This window comes from Elephantulus edwardii, unplaced genomic scaffold (assembly GCF_000299155.1).
Source record: "Elephantulus edwardii isolate Elephantulus edwardi_28Jun2011 unplaced genomic scaffold, EleEdw1.0 scaffold00182, whole genome shotgun sequence".
Taxonomy (NCBI): Eukaryota; Metazoa; Chordata; class Mammalia; order Macroscelidea; family Macroscelididae; genus Elephantulus; species Elephantulus edwardii.
In genome coordinates, this window is record NW_006399932.1 from 9,207 (window position 1) to 30,323 (window position 21,117).

At 37.5% G+C, this 21,117-nt stretch overlaps 1 protein-coding gene and 1 pseudogene across 1 annotated transcript in view; one reads left to right on the top strand and one right to left on the bottom strand.

Annotated features, from left to right (window-relative positions):
* Nucleotides 1–2,154: 2,154 nt before the first annotated feature.
* The window catches only part of LOC102872229 (chromosome unknown open reading frame, human C7orf31), a 67,787-nt gene continuing 48,824 nt past the window's right edge, over nucleotides 2,155–21,117 (bottom strand). The window contains exons 5-9 of the mRNA XM_006896100.1: nucleotides 14,757–14,938; nucleotides 7,174–7,262; nucleotides 6,671–6,845; nucleotides 6,315–6,406; nucleotides 2,155–2,970 (exon numbers count right to left, since the gene is read on the bottom strand). Coding sequence (XP_006896162.1) covers nucleotides 2,155–2,970; nucleotides 6,315–6,406; nucleotides 6,671–6,845; nucleotides 7,174–7,262; nucleotides 14,757–14,938 — 1,354 coding nt within the window. The remainder of the gene's footprint in view (nucleotides 2,971–6,314; nucleotides 6,407–6,670; nucleotides 6,846–7,173; nucleotides 7,263–14,756; nucleotides 14,939–21,117) is intronic.
* On the top strand, nucleotides 8,616–12,710 carry LOC102852839 (annotated as a pseudogene).

Below are 21,117 nucleotides of genomic sequence, written 5' to 3' on the forward strand. Positions count from 1 at the left end.
AAAATTAATAAAATATAATTATAGGGGAAAAAAATTTTTTTCTCTCTCATCATACATAAATATCTTGGAACTAGTACTGTATAGAATATAGTTTGGGGAAAATTCTGTAACTAATCCAGGATAGTTTTAAGGAGGTTGGAATCAAATGACATGCTGGTTATAAAACAAGAATGACAAAACAAAGAAATATGTATTTCTTAGCTCAGTAAATTAGCTGACTTGGATCACACAGCTAAATTGCTAGTGGACATTTTTTTTAAATTATAATTTTTGAGCATTAGTATTGGGGATTGGTATTAAACTGTGCTTTCCTGCCACAATTGGAATGCAACAATTACTAATTAAAGCCATTGCAGTACCTCCACAATAAAATCCTTATATGCCTTTTAAAAAGAGTCATTTTAATCAACAATCTAGAATAAGAAGTACATTACAAAGTGAATGGGGTGTGATGGGATGGGGCAGGATGGGGGGCAGGGGAGGAAGGAAATTGTGCATCAGTGAAGAATGAAAATCCAACCTTTCTGTAAACTTCCGTTAAAGTTACAAATAAACCCCACCCACAACCCTCTTCCCCTTCCAAATGATCATTTCTGTTCTCTATCAAAAAGTTAAAAGATGCATATCCAACTGTTCTAATAGTAGTATGTGCATATGGAGTATTTAGGGTATATATATAAAATGCATATATACACACACACATATATGTTGTTGTTGTTGATTGCCTTCTAGTCGAGCATGACTCATAATGACCCTATGAACAAAAGACCTGAAGCCTTTCTATAACTGTTGACATTTATCAAAGTTCATAGAGTTTTGGCAGGCATGTTGTTTAGGAAGTGGATTCCACTCCTGCTTTTATTTATTATTTATTTATATATATGTATGTCTCTGTGTGTGTGTGTGTGTGTGTGTGTGTGTGTGTATAAATTGAGGCTCAATGTCAAGAAGACAAAGATTCTCACCACTGGACCAATTGGCAGCATCAGGATGGATGGTGGAGAGATTGAGATTGTACACAGCTTTAGTTTGCTTGGCTCCATAGTCAACAGTCTTGGCACCAGCAGCCAGGAAATTAAAAGGCGCATTGCCATGGGAAAGTCTGCTGCTAGGGACCTCTCCAAAGTGCTGAAGAGCAATGGTGTCTCTCTGGAGACTAAGGTACGTCTGATACAGGCCATGGTTTTTCAATCAGAGAGTTGGACAATGACCAAGGAGGATAGAAGGAGAATTGACGCCTTTGAGCTGTGGTGCTGGAGAAGAGTATTGAGAATACCATGGACTGCTAGGAAAACAAACAGATTCATCCTGGAAAGGGTTAAACCGGGTGGCTCCTTGGAGGCAAGGATTCTGAGGCTCCATCTAACATACTCTGGACATGTTGTGAGGAGAGACCGGTCCTTAGAGAGGGACATCATGCTTGGGAGGGTGGAGGGACAGCGCAGGAGAGGAAGGCCCTCTATGAGATGGATTGATTCAGTGACTGGGATAATTGGGATGGGAGTGTCAGAGACAGTGCGATTGGCAGAGGACAGAGCGGAGTTTAGGGCTGTTGTACATAGGGTCGCTATGAGTCGCAGGCGACTCGATGGCACATAACAATAACAACATATATATATATACACACACCACATATTTTATAATACAGTTTGAATAGTTGCCCACTCCTCAATTAACTAAACATTAGAATTTTTCTTTCCCACAGAATGCTATTTTGTATAAACATTTACATAAAGGGACAGTTTTCACATAATTATTTTATTAAGGTACAATAGCTTGTATAGTGTCTCACAGTAATCAAGTGTGCCTTTTTTCAAATTCTACGTTTTTAAAACAACAATGAGGTAAGTTTTGGTGTACACATTGCTTTTCATGATTTTGGAAATTTTTCCTTGGAGTATAATTTGAAAATGATGTTAAAGACTATACATTTTCTAGTTCTAATCTTTATTGACAAACTGTTAAACTTTTCAAGAAATCAAAACATCAGCTAGGTTCATCTGACCAGATTCTAACTTAAATTCCTGAAAACATAAACTTCATTAACAAGAGTATTATGGTTTATCTTCAAAACAGAACCCAAGAAGGAAGTCCTGTTAATATTTTTTTTCTTTTCTTGTAAGAGGATGAATTTTGAAGGAATACATGGAAATTTCAGTTATAGAAATAATAGGAATTATGGCCATAGAATTGGTGCTTCATTCCTGAATGTTCCTTATCTCTGAGGTCTTTGTGATCATCTAGAATTGATTTATGGAAACGTTTTCGTGCACCAGTTTTTGAAAAAGAATTCTTAAGATCCAGCAGGTTGCTCTGAGGCATGGCCATTCCAACTCTGGGGATGCAACCCAGAAAAGGTCTTGTTTCTCCATTTTCCATGTTGAAGGCCAACTGGTGTTCTTCTGGCTTACCAAAAAACTGTTTTAAAGTGAAAGCTTCTCTGCCTTGCTTATTTTGTACAATACTAGGCTTACTAAGGCTATTAGGATCTTGGCACATAGTAGTATACTGGTCAGATTTAAAATGTTCATAGTGGACATAATTGTTTGCTTTAGAGTAAGGTATAGCTTGGGGTTTTAATGCCAGCTGTTTCCAGTACAAATCATCTGTCTTTTTAGTATCAGTGACATTTGGAAACATTTTTAGGTTATAAAGGTCAGTCAGATCTTTTGATGGGTAACAAGATGGACTTGTATAGGTAGATAGCAAGTTTTGTTCTTCTTTGATCTTACTGTCTGTGTCCTGGTTTTTATGAGTCACTCCAGCCCGTGTGGTGTCATTAAGTGCTCTCATTTCTTCAGAACTGGGTATAAAGGTATGAAAAGTACACAAAACTGTAGGTGTACAATCTGGACAGGGAGGTGGCTTTTCTTGGCTGGTGGCTTCCAGAGGACGTTGTTCATTAATTAATCGGGCGATTCGTCCTTCTAAAGGTCTGACAGGTTTTATGGTAGAATGGAATTTTTCTTTCTGTAGTGGAGGAATAAGAAAAAGGAAATCAATTCATTAATAAATAAGGCATTATGAAGATGCTGCTACGAATGGCAGATCAAAAGTCACACTCATTCTCACTGAGTAAACAAGGGGTGGATGCAGGAATACACACTGCAGTGTTCTCTGGTATTTCTTTTGAACCCTATTGAAATTTGGGTGGTAATACATTTGTTTATCTCCTCTATTGGTTTTTACTAAGCTGGAAAAGACAATTTTAAACTTATATATAGAGAAGTTCCTTCATGTAGGAACTTTTTAAAAAACTCCTAAATATATGAAATCATCATTGGAACAAAACCTCTACCCTTCGCAGACTGGCAGCATCAAAAGCACATAGTTATTTATGTTGCAGCCAAAGCCTCCTTTATTAGGTGAAGGTAGGGAGCTTTTACACCTTAGATGAATCAGGATCATCTTCAAAGTGGGCATAAGGTGAGATCCTTATTCCTGACTATCCTAGACTGTTCTTCAGGTTGGCTCAGGAATGGGAAGCATTAAGAAGTATCTCAGGTTGTGGGAGGTGGGCGGTGGGCTCCCTGGCTTTGGTGAAGCACTGATCTGAGAGGAATTTGTCTTGTCTGTGCCACTTTTTTGAGGTATTTTATAAATACTGCTAGTCATCTGGTACTTGCAAAAGCAGTGAGTGTATTAAAAGTGTTATTAACCAATGCATGTCTGAGAGGAGAGGATGGCAGGAGGAGGGGATGTGAGGGCACTTTCTGTAAGGACAGTTCTCTATCTTAACAGGGGTTCAGGTTAGAATAGTGTATTTGTCAAAAATTTGTGAATGTGAGCTTAAGACTGTACAATCTCATTGAATGTAAATTTTACCTTCAAGTACACACAGACACAATTCTTAAACTCTGGTTAATGAAATGCATGCTGAATGTTTAGGAGTAAAGTATACTCATATTTGCAGTTTACTCTGAAGTGTTAAAAACTTATTTTTAAGTTAAATGCATTGTTATTGAGTCAATTCTGACTCCCAGTGGCCTCTACAGGACAGTAGCACCATCCACAGGGTTTCCAGAGCAGTGATCTCAGCAGATACAGACCACCACATCTTTCTCCTGAGAGGTTGGGGGGGGGAGTGGTCAGCCTTTCAGGTAACAGGTGAGTGTTTAATCATTGCACCACCAGAATTTCTTAAACAAATATAGTAAAATGGTCATGATAAAAATCTTAGTGATGGGTTTAAATGGGTATAAACTGTAGAATTACTTATATTTTTATATAGGGTTGAAATTTTTACAGTAACAAAATATTAAAAATCCAAGAAACAATTAAAAGGTGATGACGATGATGATGATGATGATGATGGAATTGACAGCAGGGATAATAAAAATGAAAGTGGTGAGAAAATAATAACTTCTCATATGGGCTTAAAATCCTTTTAGAAATAAATCTGTCTGAAGTTGGAGGAATTTCCATCCTGAATTATTAAGAAATTTGTTATAACCTTAGGCTAATCAGGTGAATGTATTTTAAATGCTCTTTAAAAACTGTCATAAACAGATAAAAAAGGCTAGGGGTTATCATATCCTACTTTCAGTATATCCCTTTGTGCAGGAAGCAATTTGTAGTATATTTACTGTATTCTAACACAAATACGTGTCCCAGGGTCCATTACTGAATACTTCAGTCAGAAACCCACATAATTAACTAGGACTTTCTTTTGAGCATTGAACTATTTAAAGCAAGTTTTGTCTTGTTGTTAATATTTAAATGTTGATTTACTTGCAGAAAATCTTACATATCCTTGGCAAGCATACTTTGTATAACCATACATGTATTTCTTTGTAAAAAAATATGAAGCGACTTCCTGATTTGCTAGATCCTACTGGCTAAATCTAGTCTGAACACACTGAACCGCCAGAGTGTACATATGGTGTTTTACATAGTTTTAGAGAGTACTTAGTACAGTTAAAAAAAAAAAACTCCTTCAGTGAATGATAAGGCATCATCTATGGAACTAATCTGGTTCTTTAATTTTATTTCACTTCAGGAAATACTAGAGCTAGTTTGAAACGAATGTGTTCAGCTCAATCTAAATGCATCTAACACTGAAGTAATCTCACAGGTTGGGTTTTTTAAAAAAATGTATCTTTGTACAGTTTACATCTCTGAAAAGAATAACTTTTTCTGAAAATTTTGTGGTTTTTGAGGATAAAGTTTAGGCCCCAAGTAAAATAACATATCTACATAGGAATAGGGCCATATTATATCATTTACATAATCAAGCCAACAGTTTATAACTTGTTTCACTAAAAGGTTTGATGATTCCATTTAGGCCATTTCATACAATTAAGAAATACCTATTGCTGTCAACAGAGAATTTATTAGCTTTTAGTTCTAATGCATCCAACAGTCTTTATATACTTAAAAGCAATTATAATATACAAGGTATATAAATATGCTTTCAGAAAGACAATCATTGAAGAATCTCATTGAGTTAATAATCAGACACTGTTCTTTTTTATTTATTGCACGAGTAATATAGTAGAAAAGTCTGTAAAAGCAGAACTGTGAAGGGGAAAAGGCACTTTTGTTGTTCTTCCAAATAAAAGACAAGGGTGTTTAAACTAATTTGGATCAATTCAGGATTAAGTTTTAAAATGAGTAAAAATTTCTCTTGGTTAACTTGGCCACCAACAGTCATGAATCAAAAAAACAGGCAAAGCACCTTTGGATTAACAGTGCAAATTCCTATCAGAGATCACTAGCAACGTGCTAAAAGGGTAAAATTAATCCTTAGTGAAAGGATTATGTTTTGCTTACTTCACTCAGGTGGGAAGGAATTGAAAAATTGCCAGCCAAATGATGTGCCTATTTAATCCTATGGCAGAACCAGTAAATTTTAGGACCAATAGTCTCATGTACCACCTCACTTAACTCTCTGAATCTAGATAGTTCCAATCCCAATCCTTATGACTTTTCCCCTTCTCTTTTCAGTTGAAATGTCATCTCTTCAGAAAGGCTTCTCTGGTGCACATAGTTCCAATGATTAGCTCATTACCCAGTTATGCTTAATTCTGTGTATGTGTCGATTTAAATGAGCTTGTTTGCTTGCTTATTTATTAAGTTTTCCTCTACTGGGAATGTGAGTTGGGATTTTGTCTTGCTCATTGTTTTAATGACAGCAACAGAAAATCACTTAGCACAGAGATAAATCTTTAACCACAAAAATAAATCTTTTTTTGAATGAAAAAAACCCAACAAACCAAACACCAAACCACCAACAAAAAACAGGCAAAAAAAAAAAAAAAGTCCCAGCATCTGGTACTTTCCCTCTAAATAACTGAGACTGACTAATTACTTACAGGCTCTGGGTCAAATCCTGTCTGTCCAGTTAAGCTGGCTACCTCTTTTTCATGGTAATCATCCAGTTCAAGGGGGTTCATGGGCCCCAGACCTTAATGAAAACATATGTCTTATTATTCTGGTAAAGTAAATAAAGAATGGGGTTGAACATTACCTTTATAGAAAAGCATATCCATTCCCTTTGTAAAATAATAAGAACCAATGAAATAAGAAGCTACCTACTAAGAGAAATTTATCACCTTCCTTACTTAGCGAATAGACTGAGAAACAGGGGAAATATCAGAATAAAAACTTGCAACAACATATGTTAAATAGTCTCATTTGTTCTTTTACCTATATTAATGTGAAGTCATACCTGTAAAATCATGAGTGTACGTAGTGAGCCAATGGGACCTCTCAAGATTTCTTTGTATGTTGGCTTCTTTTAGAGAATTAATCGGATCCCATGAACATAAAGAAGTGTTAGGTGCGAAGGTTTTAGGAGGTTTTGGGTAGAATATTTGCTTATTTTTCTCAATACATTTAGGCAACTAGAACATGAATACAAAGATTATGGGTATTAATAACATTTAGTAGAACTTATACATTATCTCCACAGGGAAAGAAGACAAAGGAAATTTGAGGTTGAAGGCAGATACTATTCCTTTCTTCATTAACTTTTACCATTCTGCCAAATAGGTATTCATATTTAAAGTTTAATGTATTTTTTTTTCAAAGACATAATGAAGTCTTTTCTAGAAGGCTTAAATGTTTAATTTATGTAGAAAATAAAAACATACAGTCTTTTCAGCATTTATAAAGTTATTGGACAAAAAGATTTTCACTTTGCTTTAAACACACATTTACAAAGATACTTACATCATAATATAAACATTGACCAGGCCAAGTCAAAGCTTTCTTCTTTGAATCTGAGGGGAAATCAACCAGTTCGTATCTATAAGGATTACCTGAAAATTTAAGGGAAAGTATTTTAATGCAGAATAAATCAGAACAGGCTTCAAGCTCCTGCACTTTAATAGATACAATAAATACAAACAAGCTAATGCCAGGGAGAGAGGAATGCTGGTGCACATTACAGATGTACACTCATAGCTTTTGGCTGCAACTGGCTCTTGAATTCTTGAATAAGAATAATAAGCTACAGTGTGATAAGAACAATGTGAACCATGCACAGTCTCTGTGTTTCCCTCAGCAATACTGTACTGTTTTATTAGTTGCTGCTGAGTCAGTCTGACTCTTGACAGCAACATCTATTCAGAGTAGAGCTATTCCAGAAAGCTATCAAGTTCATGATCATAGGCCTTACTTCTGGGTGGGTTTGAACTGTGAACCTTTTAGTTAAAAGTCTAGCACTTTAACCATTTGCACCACCCAAGAGTCTTATGGGGCACTATTACTTTCCCTTTCTTGTTCATAAGAGTGATATCTTTATGGAAATAAATCTTCATGGATCCTCTTTCTAGTCTCTGAAGGATCATTCTATATTGGCATCTCTCTACCTTAATATAAAGAAGTTTTTTAAAAAATTAGTTCTTATTTGCTAATAATTCAAGCAATCTGGTTCTAAAACTGGCACTCGCTTCTTATTTTCAATGGATTTAAAACAAATGTAAGGGTAGAAAATATAACACAGAACTTGTTCTTAGACAAGTACTCAAGTTACAATACTTAAGGACTCTATGGGCAGAATATTGAATTATTCAAGAAGCAGTAAAAGAAGATGGAAAACACAAATAAAATTTTTAAAAATAGTAAAAGAAAACCGTTTTTAAAAGCCATGCTCTCCCCCCCCCCCAAAAAAAAAGAAGATGGAAGGATTACACAGACTCACTAAACCAAATAGGACTTGCTGACAGAATTTCATTAAACAACAGATGATCAAGAAGAGATGATGGTAAAGGAAAAATTTCAAACTGCTCTGAAGGAATTGGCAAAAAACAAGGCTCCAGGAACTTATAGAATACCAACTGACATATTTCTTTTTGTGTTTTTTTTTTAACTTAATTCATTTTACTTGTTATATAAAAATCCACTACGTGGTGGCCACAGCTGGAGCCTGAGTCCTCTGCACAGAGACTCTGGTGTGAGTTTTTACAAGATGGTCAGTGAATTCCTGGTAGGGAGACTTGATGAATTCAGACTCTTTCCAGAGATCTGGGGTCACATAGCTGTAGGTCTTGGAGATGGCATCAAAGGTGGCCTTGGCGAAGTTGCCCAGGGTAGCTGTGCAGCACCTGGCTGAGGTATAGCAGTTATCAATTCCAGTCATCAGCAGCAGCTTCTTGGGCACAGGGGCCGAGATGATTCCAGTGCCTTGGGGTGCAGGGATCAGAAGCACCAACACAGAGCCACGGCGCCCAGTCACCTTGTAGAGAACGGTGTGAGGCTTGCTGATCTTTGTTCCCCCAGTAGCCACGCAGCACAGGGACAATGGAGAGCTTGGCTAGGATAATGGCCCGACAGATGGCAGTAGCCACCTCTTTGGAGCACTTGACAACTAAGCCAACATGGCCATTATAGTCTCCAATGGCGACAAAGGCCTTGAACCTGGTCCACTGACCAGCACGTGTCTGCTTCTGCACTGGCCTAATTTTCAGTAGCTCATCCTTGAGGGACATGCCCAGGAAAAAGTCAATAATCTGAGACTCCTCGATAGGCAATGAGAAGAGATAAATTTCCTCCAAGGATTTAATCTTCATGTCTTTGACCAGGCGGCCCAGTTTGGTGAAAGGTAACACTCCTTGTCCTCGGCTTTGCCTCCTCGAGCTCCGCGGCCCCTCCCACAGCCCTGTCCACGGCAGCCTGACCTGCAGACCACTACCAAAGCCTCTGTGGACCAGGGCTCCCATCCCGGGGCCTCCGGGCCATCCTGCTGCACCAGCATCTTCTGCCATTTGGTGTTTTCTGGGAGTAGAAGAAGCCAACTGATACATTTCAACAAACAGATGCTCCAGATGCACTCACCAGGTTGTGCCAAGAAATCTGGAGGAAAACTACCTGGCCAACTGATTGGAAAAGATCCATAATTATTAAAATTCCAAAAAAGGTGACCTGACAGAGTGTGGAAATTATCAAACAATATCACAATATAACATGCCAGCAAATCCTGCTGAAGATTATCCAAAAATGATTGGAGCCGTACATTGACAGAATTACCAGAAATGCAAGCTAAGTTTAGAAGAGGCTGTGGCACTAGAGACATTATTACAAATGTCAGATGGATCTTGGCAGAAAGCAAAGAGGACCAGAGGAATGTCTATCTGTTTCATTGACTATGCAAAGTCATTTTTTGTGTGGATCAAAACAAATTGTGGCTAACCTTGAGGAGAATGGGAATTCCAGAACACTTGACTGGGCTCATCATGTAAAACCTATATTTGGACAAGGAAATGGCTGTCAGAACAGAGCAAGGAAATACATCATGGTTCAAAATCAGGAAAGGAGTTGTGTCAGGGAAGCATCCTGCTTCCATACCTTTTCAATTTGTATGTGTAACAGATAATTTGGGAGGCTGGACTTTGTAAGATGGAATGTGGAATGTGGCCTCAGGATTGGAGGAAGACTCGTTAACAACCTGTGTTAGGCAGATGACACAAACTTCCTTCCTGAAACTGAGGAGGACACAGAGTGTTTCCTGTAGAAGGTCAAGGGCTGTAGTCTTCAATATGGATTGAAGCTCAACATCAAGAGATAAAGATTCTCATCACTGGCAGTGTCATGATAGATGGAGAAGAAATTAAGGTTGTTAACAGTTTCAGCTTGCTCAGCTCCATAATCAACACTCTTGGCACCAGCAGTCTGTAAATCAAAAGACGAATTGTACTCTTTCTCCCCTTTCTACTGACAGCATGCCGGAAGGTTTGGGTTTTCAGGTGTTTTTCACTCTTTCTTCCTTCTTTCCTTTTCACTTTTACTCTATTGCATGGCTTACCTTTCACTAGTTATGCCTCTGTCTTATTACCTTAATAAACCTTTTTCATTTGTTTTACTAAGTTGGAGGGGGGGGGGGAAAGACAAATTGCATTGGGGAAGTCTACTATCAGAAACTTCTCCAAAGTACTAAAGAGCAATGATGTCAGTCTAGAGACTAAGGTGTGTCAATCTAGGCCATGGTCTTCACAATTACTTGCTATACATTAGAGAGGTGGATAATGACTTAAGGATGATAGAAGAATTGTGGCCTTTGAGTTGTGGTGCTGGAGAAGAGTACTGAACCATGCACCACCAAGAAAACAAATGAGTCTGTCTTGGAGAGGGTGAAGCCAAGTTTCTCCTTGGAGGCTAGGATTTTAAAGCTCTGTATCCCATACATGGGGCACATAGCCAGGAGAGACCAATCTTTAGAGAAAGACATCATGCATGGAAGGGTGGAGGGACATCACAGTAGAGGAAGATTCCAGATGAGATGGATTGACACAGTAACTAGGGAAATAAGGGAAGGTGTGTGAGATTCAGTGAGACTAGCTCATGAGAGGGTAAAGTTCAGAGTTATAGCACATAGGGCCACTATGAGTTGCAGGCAACTCAATGGCACATAACAACAACATTGAAATTATATAGCCAGGCCATGGTCTTCTCGCTTGCTATGCATTAGAGAGCTGGATAATGACTAAAGATGACAGAAGAATCGATGCCTTTCAGTTGTGTTGAAGAATTTTGTACATAACCATAGACTGCTAAGAGAACAAACACGTTTGTCCTGGAGAAGATGAAACCAGTTTGTTCCTTGGAAGCAAGGATTTGGAAACTCTGTCTCATGTACTTTGGGCATTCTACCAGGAGGGACTAGTCATTGGAGATGGGCATCATGCATGGAATAGTAGAGGGTTAGTGGAGGAGAGGAAGACACTGGATGAGATAGACTGACAGTGAATGTGGCAATGAGGGCAGGTATGTCAGAGATGGTGATATTGGCTCAGGATAGGCAGGCTCAGGGCTACTGTTTATAAGGTTGCTGGAAGTCATAGTTGACTCAGACAAAAACAACAACATTAAATAAAATTTAACTCAAAGTTATTAAAAGAGGATATTCCTTAGAAAGGGATGCCTGGAAAGGTCAGTGAAAGAGAGGAAGATCTTCACAAAATGCATTGACACAGTGACTGCAACAGTAGTCTCTAGTATGTCAGAGATTATGAGGATAGCACCAGATAGGACAAGGTTCATATCTGTTGTTCATAGGGTTGCTGAGTCATATTCACTTGATGGAACCTACCAACAATTCACATCTACTTGTCTTTTAACAATCTCAGAGTGACCGTCAGAGTGACATGCTTAGAAGCAGTCCATTATCTACAGCTGCACTGAAAAAAAGTGCTTTGTCATGTTAAAAAAGAAATCCAGCATACAATTCTATAGTTTGCTGCTGTGTGTACTTCATATAACTTCAGACATTATCTAGTTTAAATATAGAAAAGAAATATAATTTGACAATGAATCTAACAAGCTACAAAAATGTCAATTGTTTAGGTATCATATCTTTTAGTTCTTTCCCATTACCAGCCTCTGTACCTCACTACCCACATATAACCAAGGATTGGACTCAGCAGTAAGTAGTCAGTAAAGATTTATCCTTTCTCAGCCACGGGTGCTCGCAGATAAAATTTTTGGTTGAATATAAATAAGAGTGCAGTGGGGAAGAAACTGGCACAGTAACAATGTACTAACAACACAGCAACTGAACTAAAATTGGTTTGTTTTCCTGAAGATCTTGAGAATGACATTAGAACTTTCTTTCCTGAGTAACCCACCAACTCTTTAGGGATGATAAGACTGCTTTTGATTACAAAGGTCTGAAGATCCTTTTCTATTATATTGCTGGTAGCTTGTACACAAAGTTTCGTGTTCAATAGACATCTAAAGTTGATGAAAACTTTGTGTGGAGGCAGATGATGTTAAAGGTAAAGTCAGGGAGACCATTCCACCTGGATTTTGCACCAACACAAAAGATTTTCTTTCTTTGTTGGGAAACGAAGTTGATTTAAAACCATTTAGAAACTTACTTCATTCCCATTCTGTTCTCAGTCCAATAGGAAGAGAAAGCTTTACCTTTCAGATTTACAAGTCTGACATGGCATGCAGAGGCTTTCAAGAATATCATGGAAGGCTTCAGACCTTTTTGATGGGATTTATTGAAACATCTAGCTTTATACTGACGTGGATGATGAAAGATGGTACTTCTTTCTAGTATTTGAGAAATATAAGGATGGAGCTACATGACAGTCTATATTGACTATATGTACCCAGACAAAACCTGGCCCCATTTAAGTCAAATGCTCATACTGACTCCATTTTAAGGTCAAGGTCATGGTGCTCAACTTCGTGAAACGGTTTATAAATACTATATGAACTCTCCTTCAGTTCACGATACTACAGTCCTACACACACAAATGTAAGAAGGGTTTATGAAATTCTTTGACTATTGGTAACTGAGTAATGCTGAACAATACAGAAGCTACACACTGGGTATTGAAAGAAAAGAGGACTCATCAGCCCATATAGGAAAAGGCAGAGGGATCTTGTCAAGAACAAACAAATCAGATGAGCCAAAGAGACATAAGATGCAACACGACCAGCTAGAAGAAAGCCTTGAGGAACCTGGAGATGATTACTGACGTGTTATTGAACGACCTGTTCAAAAAGTAAAGATTTTACTATTTTGTACAGGAAGTTTTGCAAATTTTTATACATTATGCTGTGGAAAAATCTCATGATGATTTAAACTTTAATATCTTATAACATTTTACTTACATTAAAAGTTACCTATCTTTAGATTTTTTTAAAAAACAATAAATGTGATAACTTTCATTAATCCTAACTGGCCTAACGGGAAGTTCAGCATAGTGTAACATATACTGGGACATTATATATGAGAGTAAAACCATTGCATATGGTAGCAAAAACAACAACTGTGAACACTTTTATCTATGAAGAAATGCTCCCATTTTATAAATTTGGAAACAAGGGAAGAAATGGTAAACAACTTTTCCATGGTTCACAGTAAGTGGCAGTTCCAAAATTCTACTTGCATAGTCTAAACTTGAGACTTTAAGCTCCTAAACACTCCACTATTCGGTCTCTCATAGTGCTACTGTGTTCTAGTTAAGTTCTAAAGTTGACATTGATGATGATAAAATTTTGGTCTAAATATTGTGTCACAGGCCCATCTTGCTAACCTCCTAAACTTAGCTCATTCATCCACTTTTTTTTTTTTTTTGCATAGCATGGACTTTTTCTGTCACCTTGTTACCCCTTTGTTTCTGGAATCCTCATTATCCAGAGTTTTTTTTTGTTGTTGTTTTGTTTTGTTTGTTTTTTCCTGTTTTAATATACATGCAGACTTCTGCAACAAAAGTTGAGGTGTTTAGGGTGTGAGAAAGCTGATGACTGGTGAATGAGTTTGCTGTGCTTCTTAATAAAATATATCCCAATAAAACAAACCCCAAGGTTGCATCTGTGGGTGGCAAAAGGAACTGAACACAATACTCCCATTATTTTGAGTCTTCAAACCAGAACAATCTTTCAGTGCAGTCTCTACTATTATCTCTAGGTCTAGACCTCAATGAGCTGGCTGAACCAAACACTGTCCTTTGTGCTGATCACCTAACCTAGGATAGAATTTTAAAAAGTTAAATCAAAGGCAAAACCAGGAAGGAAAGGAAATATAGAAAATGTAAGTAGAATAAAAAGAACCAATTCCACAAAGTTTGGTTTTTGATTTTCCATGGAAGGCTGTGAGGAAGTAGAAAGGTTAGGAGCCTCCACAGAGAATCTGATAATCTGATGAATATTAGCAGTGGTGAGGTTTCAGCTGAATCGAAAGTGCAACCATGGCTGTGAATCACTCTCCTTACCTACTACTGAAGTCACATGTTTGTTACTTTGATTTTCTGTGCTCCTTGAGTACTTGAATTACTTTTTTTTTAAACTGGACATCAAAATTAGCATTATTTTGTTAGAAAAGCTTGACTGTTCAAAAGGAAATAAAACAATTTTAACTCACTACTGTCAAAGTAGATTCTGACTCATTTCAACCCTCCAGGAAAAAGGAGAACCACCCCATTGGGCTTCTGAGCTATAAATCTTTATGGGAACAGACCGTTCTCCTGTGGAAAACTAGTGAGTTCAAACCACTGACATTTCAGTTAGCAGCTGAATGTCTCACCCACTGAACTTCCAGGAATAAAGGACTGGCTAATTTAAGGAGGTATTTTGTAAAATAAAGGAAGATTCGGCATATTGTTTGGAAAAAGTCAAACAGGAAGAACAGGTTATATCTTCCTCCAGGGAAAAAAAGAATGTAAATATTTCCTAAGAGAGAGATCATAAAAGCTAAAGGAGATAGAGAAATAGTCTGTCTACACATGCAACGATTTATTTTGCTTGGATAAACTGAATAGTAAGAAGAATGAGTATTGTTCTAATTCCAAATCACATATTACCTTTTGCCTTCAAAACTGTTGTATCATACGGCTTTGTTGGTACAGTTGGGGGAAATGGCTGTTGAGAGCGTGCTTTAATGCCCGAGTAGAGGTCCTTGGGTGACGTGAAGGTTGGGAACATGGCATAACGAGAGATGTGGGTGCTGTAGGGATGTTGAATTGGATACGGGCAGCAGATTTCTCTAAGATTTTGTTGGGCAAATAAAAAAAGTAAAATAAAACAAAACAGAATGGTAAAAGTGACATAAAATATTGATAATCAAGTATTTGTTAGAACTCTTTGCTCTAGGTCCTCTTCCAGTCCCTGTTCTATACAGCAGGAATCAGACAGTCTCTGTACTGATGGAGCTGGCATTCTGTTGTAATATAAGTGCTGTATATACCACTATACATGATGTTTCCTTACTTTTGCTCACTCATTGCAGTCAAGTCAACCCCTCCATAGAGTTTATGAAGCTGTAACTAGTCATTACGAGGAGACTTCTATTTTCCCCCCAGTGGGCACTGGTGGCATTAATTTGTTGGCTATCCAAAACCTTCTGGCTAACAGTGTAATACCCTGTAGATTAGACCACTAGATTTTTATTTTTAAGATAAGTCATATCTGAATTATTTATCAGCAAGTAAATAATGCTCTCACAACTGGAATATAAACATGAAATGTTCAGAGTGATGGGAAAATATGGAAACACTGATGCTGGTTGAACAAGATGATGAACATAATTAATGTCATTGAAGTGTCCAGACGGAAATGACCAATGTTTTGTGCTAAATGTGTGTGTATTCCTGTTAGCTGCTGTTGAGTCCCCTCTAACTCATGGTGACCTCAAGCACGAATGAATACAATTCCACCCAGTCCTGTAACCTTTTCATAACTGGTTGTGGAACACTGTTGTCATCTATGGGGTTTTTATTGGCCTATTTTCAGAAACAGATTGCCAGACTTTTCTTCCTAGTTCATCTTAGTCTGGAAGCTCCACTGAAACTTGGACCATATCAAAGGCATATGCAAGTCTCTACTACAAATGCATGAAAATAGGTGAGCTGGATGAAGGGAAAGGCAATATACAACATGAGGTTGATTAGACACTCTATTTAATTACATTAATGAACGGTAAGTAATGTTATAAAGCAAAATATCTGTATATGAATGATTATATGAAAAACAATATGACTTGTAAACATTCACCCAAACAACAACAACAATAATAATCTAAAAAAATTCACTATAAAAACTCAACATCTCATTGCTGTCAAATCAGAACCAATTCTTAGCTGACCCTCTAGTAGGCTGTAAATTGCACAGAAGAGTGCCTGAAATTCTCCTTAGGGATAGCTGGTTAATTTGAACTGTCCACCTTTGGATTTGCAACACAATTCCCTACTCACTATGATGCTAGTGCTCTAAAAAAATGAAAAAGAAATAACTAGTACATTGAAGAAATGATAAAAAGACCAGAGCTTACTTTGCCCATCATCTGGAAAAGGGGAAGAAGTTAAGGAAATTCTTGTGGGAACTGTTTACACAAAGTGCATGGAAAAAAGATTCTCACCACTGGACCAACTGGCAGCATCAGGATGGATGGTGGAGATTGAGATTGTATACACCTTTAGTTTGCTTGGCTCCACAGTCAACACTCTTGGCACCAGTAGCCAGGAAATTAAAAGGCGCATTGCCATGGGAAAGTCTGCTGTTAGGGACCTCTCCAAAGTACTGAAGAGCAATGGTGTCTTTCTGGAGACTAAGGTGCGTTTGATACAGGCCATGGTCTTCACAATCACTTGTTATGCATCAGAGAGTTGGACAATGACCAAGGAGGATAGAAGGAGAATTGATGCCTTTGAGCTGTGGTGCTGGAAAAGAGTACTGAGAATACCATGGACTGCTATGAAAACAAACAGATTTGTCCTGGAAAGGGTTAAACCAGTGGCTCCTTGGAGGCAAGGATTCTGAGGCTCCGTCTTACATACTTTGGACATGTTGTGAGAAGAGACCGGTCCTTGGAGAAGGACATCATGCTTGGGAGGGTGGAGGGACGGCGCAGGAGGGGAAAGCCCTCTATAAAGTGGATTGATTCAGTGACTGGGATAATTGGGATGGGAGTGTCAGAGACAGTGCGATTGGCACAGGACAGAGCAGAGTTTAGGGCTGTTGTACATAGGGTTGCTATGAGTTGCAAGCGACTCGACGGCACATAACAACAACAACAACAACAACAGAAATTAAATCTTAGGTTCATAATAAAAAGTCTGCACATGACAGGTGTAAATGCTAGATATGCTTATGGGAAGTGAGGAAAGAAGAATTTAAAAGATTAACTGTGCTTATAATCATAATTCACAGAAGCTATGAGGAAGCTGTTGAATAATTGTATTTACCAAGCCAAAATAAATATACAGGCTAGGTCAAGATTGTTAGTGTTGGAGTCTTGCTACAGAATTTTCCCTTTCATATTATATACCAACAATTGACAGAATAACTTCTGCAGATGACTATGTATGAGTCATCTATGCATGACTATGAAATAATGAGAATAGTTTCTTAAAAAATACTTTAAAATGCCTCATTGCTTTTTTCATCATACAATACTTTTTTTTTTAAACACTCTTTAAATATATTTAGGTATCCAATAAAAATTGAATGGAGATGTTATAGTTCACTTTAACAGCTTAGGTTATTGTCTAAATAAAACATTTTGAAATGTTTTCACTTTATTTATGACAGGATCATACTTTTAAATAATGCAGCAAACTCCTTACATATAGAAACATAATAGACGGAATATCACTGAACTTCTCCTTTCACTCTGTTATTTTTCATCAGTTAATTATTTTTCTTCATTCTGAGTTCCATTTTCATTTATTGTTTTTAATGCCAATGTGGATTTCTAACATAACCTCTTAATTTAATTTCCAGTTACCTTTTCAATCATTCATTCTTCTGCCATACTAATCACTCCAAAATACTATCGCTATTTCTATCCCTTGCCGAATGGACAAACTAATCCTATGAATAAAAAGGTACATCATACAATACTTTTAAGGAATTTGTCCTATAATTCACTGGTCTGTTCAACTGATTTGCTTTTACTCTTATCATTCTAATGTTTTAATCTCCCAAGTTTTAAACTTCAGATTTCTTTTTTTTTAACTAAAGTTTACAGAAAATTTGGAATTCCAGTCATTCACTGTTGCACATTTTCCTCCCAATCCCCCCTCCCCAGTTAGCTTTTCTATTTAAAAAATTCATTCATTGTTGCACAATTTCTTCCCTCCACCCTACCCCAGTCCACTTTGCTATGAACCTTTTATTCTGGATTATTGTCATGCAAACAATGCTTAATCATATATTATTTTTTATGTGTTACTTTTTATTTTTTTATTGTACCAATTTATATTTTTTTATTATTAATTTTAATGAAAATTTACAGGGACTTTAGATTTCCATACATATATTGTTACACTCTTCCTCCTGCCACCACTCGCCCCCCCCCCCCACCACACTCTTCTCCTTGAAAAGTAAAAGAAAAATTCTTTCACTGTTTTACAATCCCTCCCCCAAGGTCCACTCCACTATGCAGCCTTCATTCTGGACTCCCTCATGACAATAATACCCAATCACATATCCCCTTTAAACAGTTCTCTCCCTCACCTGTTTCAATGCAGTATACATTATTTATCCCATCTTTCTCAGTATCTCCTCAGTCCCATTTGACAACAGTGGCACTATGCAGTATTTGTCCCTGTGTGACTGAGATATTTCACTCAGCATAATGTCCTCCAGGGTAACCCATTTTGAATAATATGGCATGAGTTCTTTGTTTTTCAATGTAGCGTAGCATTCCATTTTGTGAATATACCACAGCTTCTCCATCCATGTGTTTGTTGATGGGCACTTAGGTTGTTTCCAACTCCTTGCTATGTGAACAAAGCTGCGATAAACATGGGTGTGCTTAGGTGGCGGTTATGGTCTCATTGGGGTATATTCCCAGTGGTGGAATTGCTGGGTCAAATGGTATCTCTATTGGAAGCTTTTTTAATTTAAAATTTTTTTAAAAATTATTATTCATTTCAATGAAAATTTACAGAGACTTTGGATTTCCATCCATTCATTGTTGCACTTTTCTCCCCTCCCAACGCTCCTCCCTAGTACCTTCGCCTCTTGGAAAAGTAAAAGAAAAATTCTTTCACTATTTTACAATCCCTGTCCCCAGGTCCACTCCACTATACAGCCTTCGCTCTGGACTCCTGTCATGATAAAAATATCTAATAATTTTCTCTCTTTTTAAAAAAATTTATTTTTTTAATTATTATTTTTTGTGTGTGTACCGTCATATAGTATCTGACTGGTACAGGAGGAGACTGTCCCTCCTTCTCCAGCAGAGCATCTGGTGGATTTGAACCGTATGCCTCTGGGATTGCAGTACAGCTTCCTGCCACTAGGCTACAATAATTTTCCTCTTAAACAGTTTTCTCCTTCATCTGTTTCAATGCAGTATACATTATTGAACCCATCCTTCTCAGTCTCCTCTCAACCCTGATATCCTGCTTTACAACAGTGGCACCTTGCAATATTTGTCCTTTTGTGACTGAGATACTTCACTCACCATAATGTCCTCTAGGCTCACTATTTTGAATAATATTGCATGAGTCCCTTGTTTTTCAATGCAGCATAGTATTCCATTGTATGAATATACCACAGCTTCTCTATTTGTTTGTTGTTGGGCACTTAGGTTGTTTCCAACTCCTTGCTATTGTGAACAAAGCTGTGAAAACATGGGTGTGAATGTATCTCCTTGGATGTCAGTTATGGTCTCTTTGGGGTATATTCCCAGTAGTGGAATTGCTGGGTCAAATGGTATCTCTATTTGCAACTTTTTGAGAAAGCCTTCCACAGTGGTTGCACAATTTTATACTCCCACCAACAGTGAATAAGGGGTTCCAGTTTCTCCACAACCTCACCAGCATTTGTTCCTTGCTGTTCTGTTAAATTTTGCTATTCTTACCTGGGTGCGATATCTCAGTTGTTTTGATTTGCATCTCTCTTAGAGCTAGGATTTTGAACATTTCCTCATGTGCTTGTTAGCCATCTGAATGTCATCTTCGGTGAAGTGTCTGTTCAGATTCTGTGCCCATTCTTCTATTGCATTATTTACCTTTATCTTGTTGTAGTGCTAATCATATATTACTTTTAAACAACTCTTTCCCTTATCTGTTCTATAATTTACTCGTTCTTTTCTTAGTTTTCTGCAAATCCTCATGTCAATCCAATTTTATAACAGTGGCATTATCTGGTATTTGTCCTTTTGTGACTGAGATAGTTCACTCAGCATAATATCCTCCATGATTACCCATTTTGTATAATATTTTATGAGTTCCTTGTTTTTTAGTGCTGCAGAGTATTCCATTGTGTGAATATACCACAGCTACTCAATCCATTCATTTGTTGATGTCACTTGGGCTGCTTCCATCTCTATGCTTTTGTGAACAACATAGCAATAAACATGGGTGTGCATCTATCTGTTTGAGTGGCAGTTCTGGCTTCTTTAGGGTATATTCCAAGTAATGCAATTGCTGGGTTAAAAGGTATTTCTATTTCCAACTTTTTGAGAAAGTGCCATACTGCCTCTCAGAGTGGTTGCACCACTTTACACTCTCACCAGCAGTGAATAAGGGTTCCAATTTCTCCAAAACCTAGCCAGCATTTGTTGTTTGCTGCTCTGTTGAGCTTTTTTATTGTTACTGGGATGAGATGATATTTCATAGTTGTTTTTAAACTTCTGGATATTTAATTGCTTTTTAAATGGTTTCTAATTGACTATTTGTCATTTTGCTCTTGTATTATTTTCCTGAATTCTAGGGTATTTTTTTTATTTTTCATCTTTATTTTTATGTGATTTCCTCAAGTTCTTGAAAGGGGTGTGTGTATTTGTGTGGTGGGAGTGGTGTTGGGAACCATCAAGTTCTCTATGACGCGACCCCATGAACAACAGATCAAAACCTTGCCTGATTCTGTGCCAACTTCATGATCTCTATTATGAGTCCACTGTTCATTGTGTCAAGCTATTTGTTGAGGGTCTTCCTCTTTCTCTGATCCTCTACCCATCTTAGCACCTATCCAGTACCTCCTGATAACATGCTCAAAGTATGTGAGACAAAGTTTCATCATCCTTGCTTCTAAGGAGCACTCTTGTTGCACTTCTTTCAAAGGCTGACTTGTTTGTTCTTTTGGAAATCTATGAGATATTCAGTGCTCTTCTCTAACACCACAATTCAAAGGCATTGATTTTTCTTCTACCATGAGTATTCACTGTCCTGCTATTGTACACACACACACACACACACACACACACACACACAC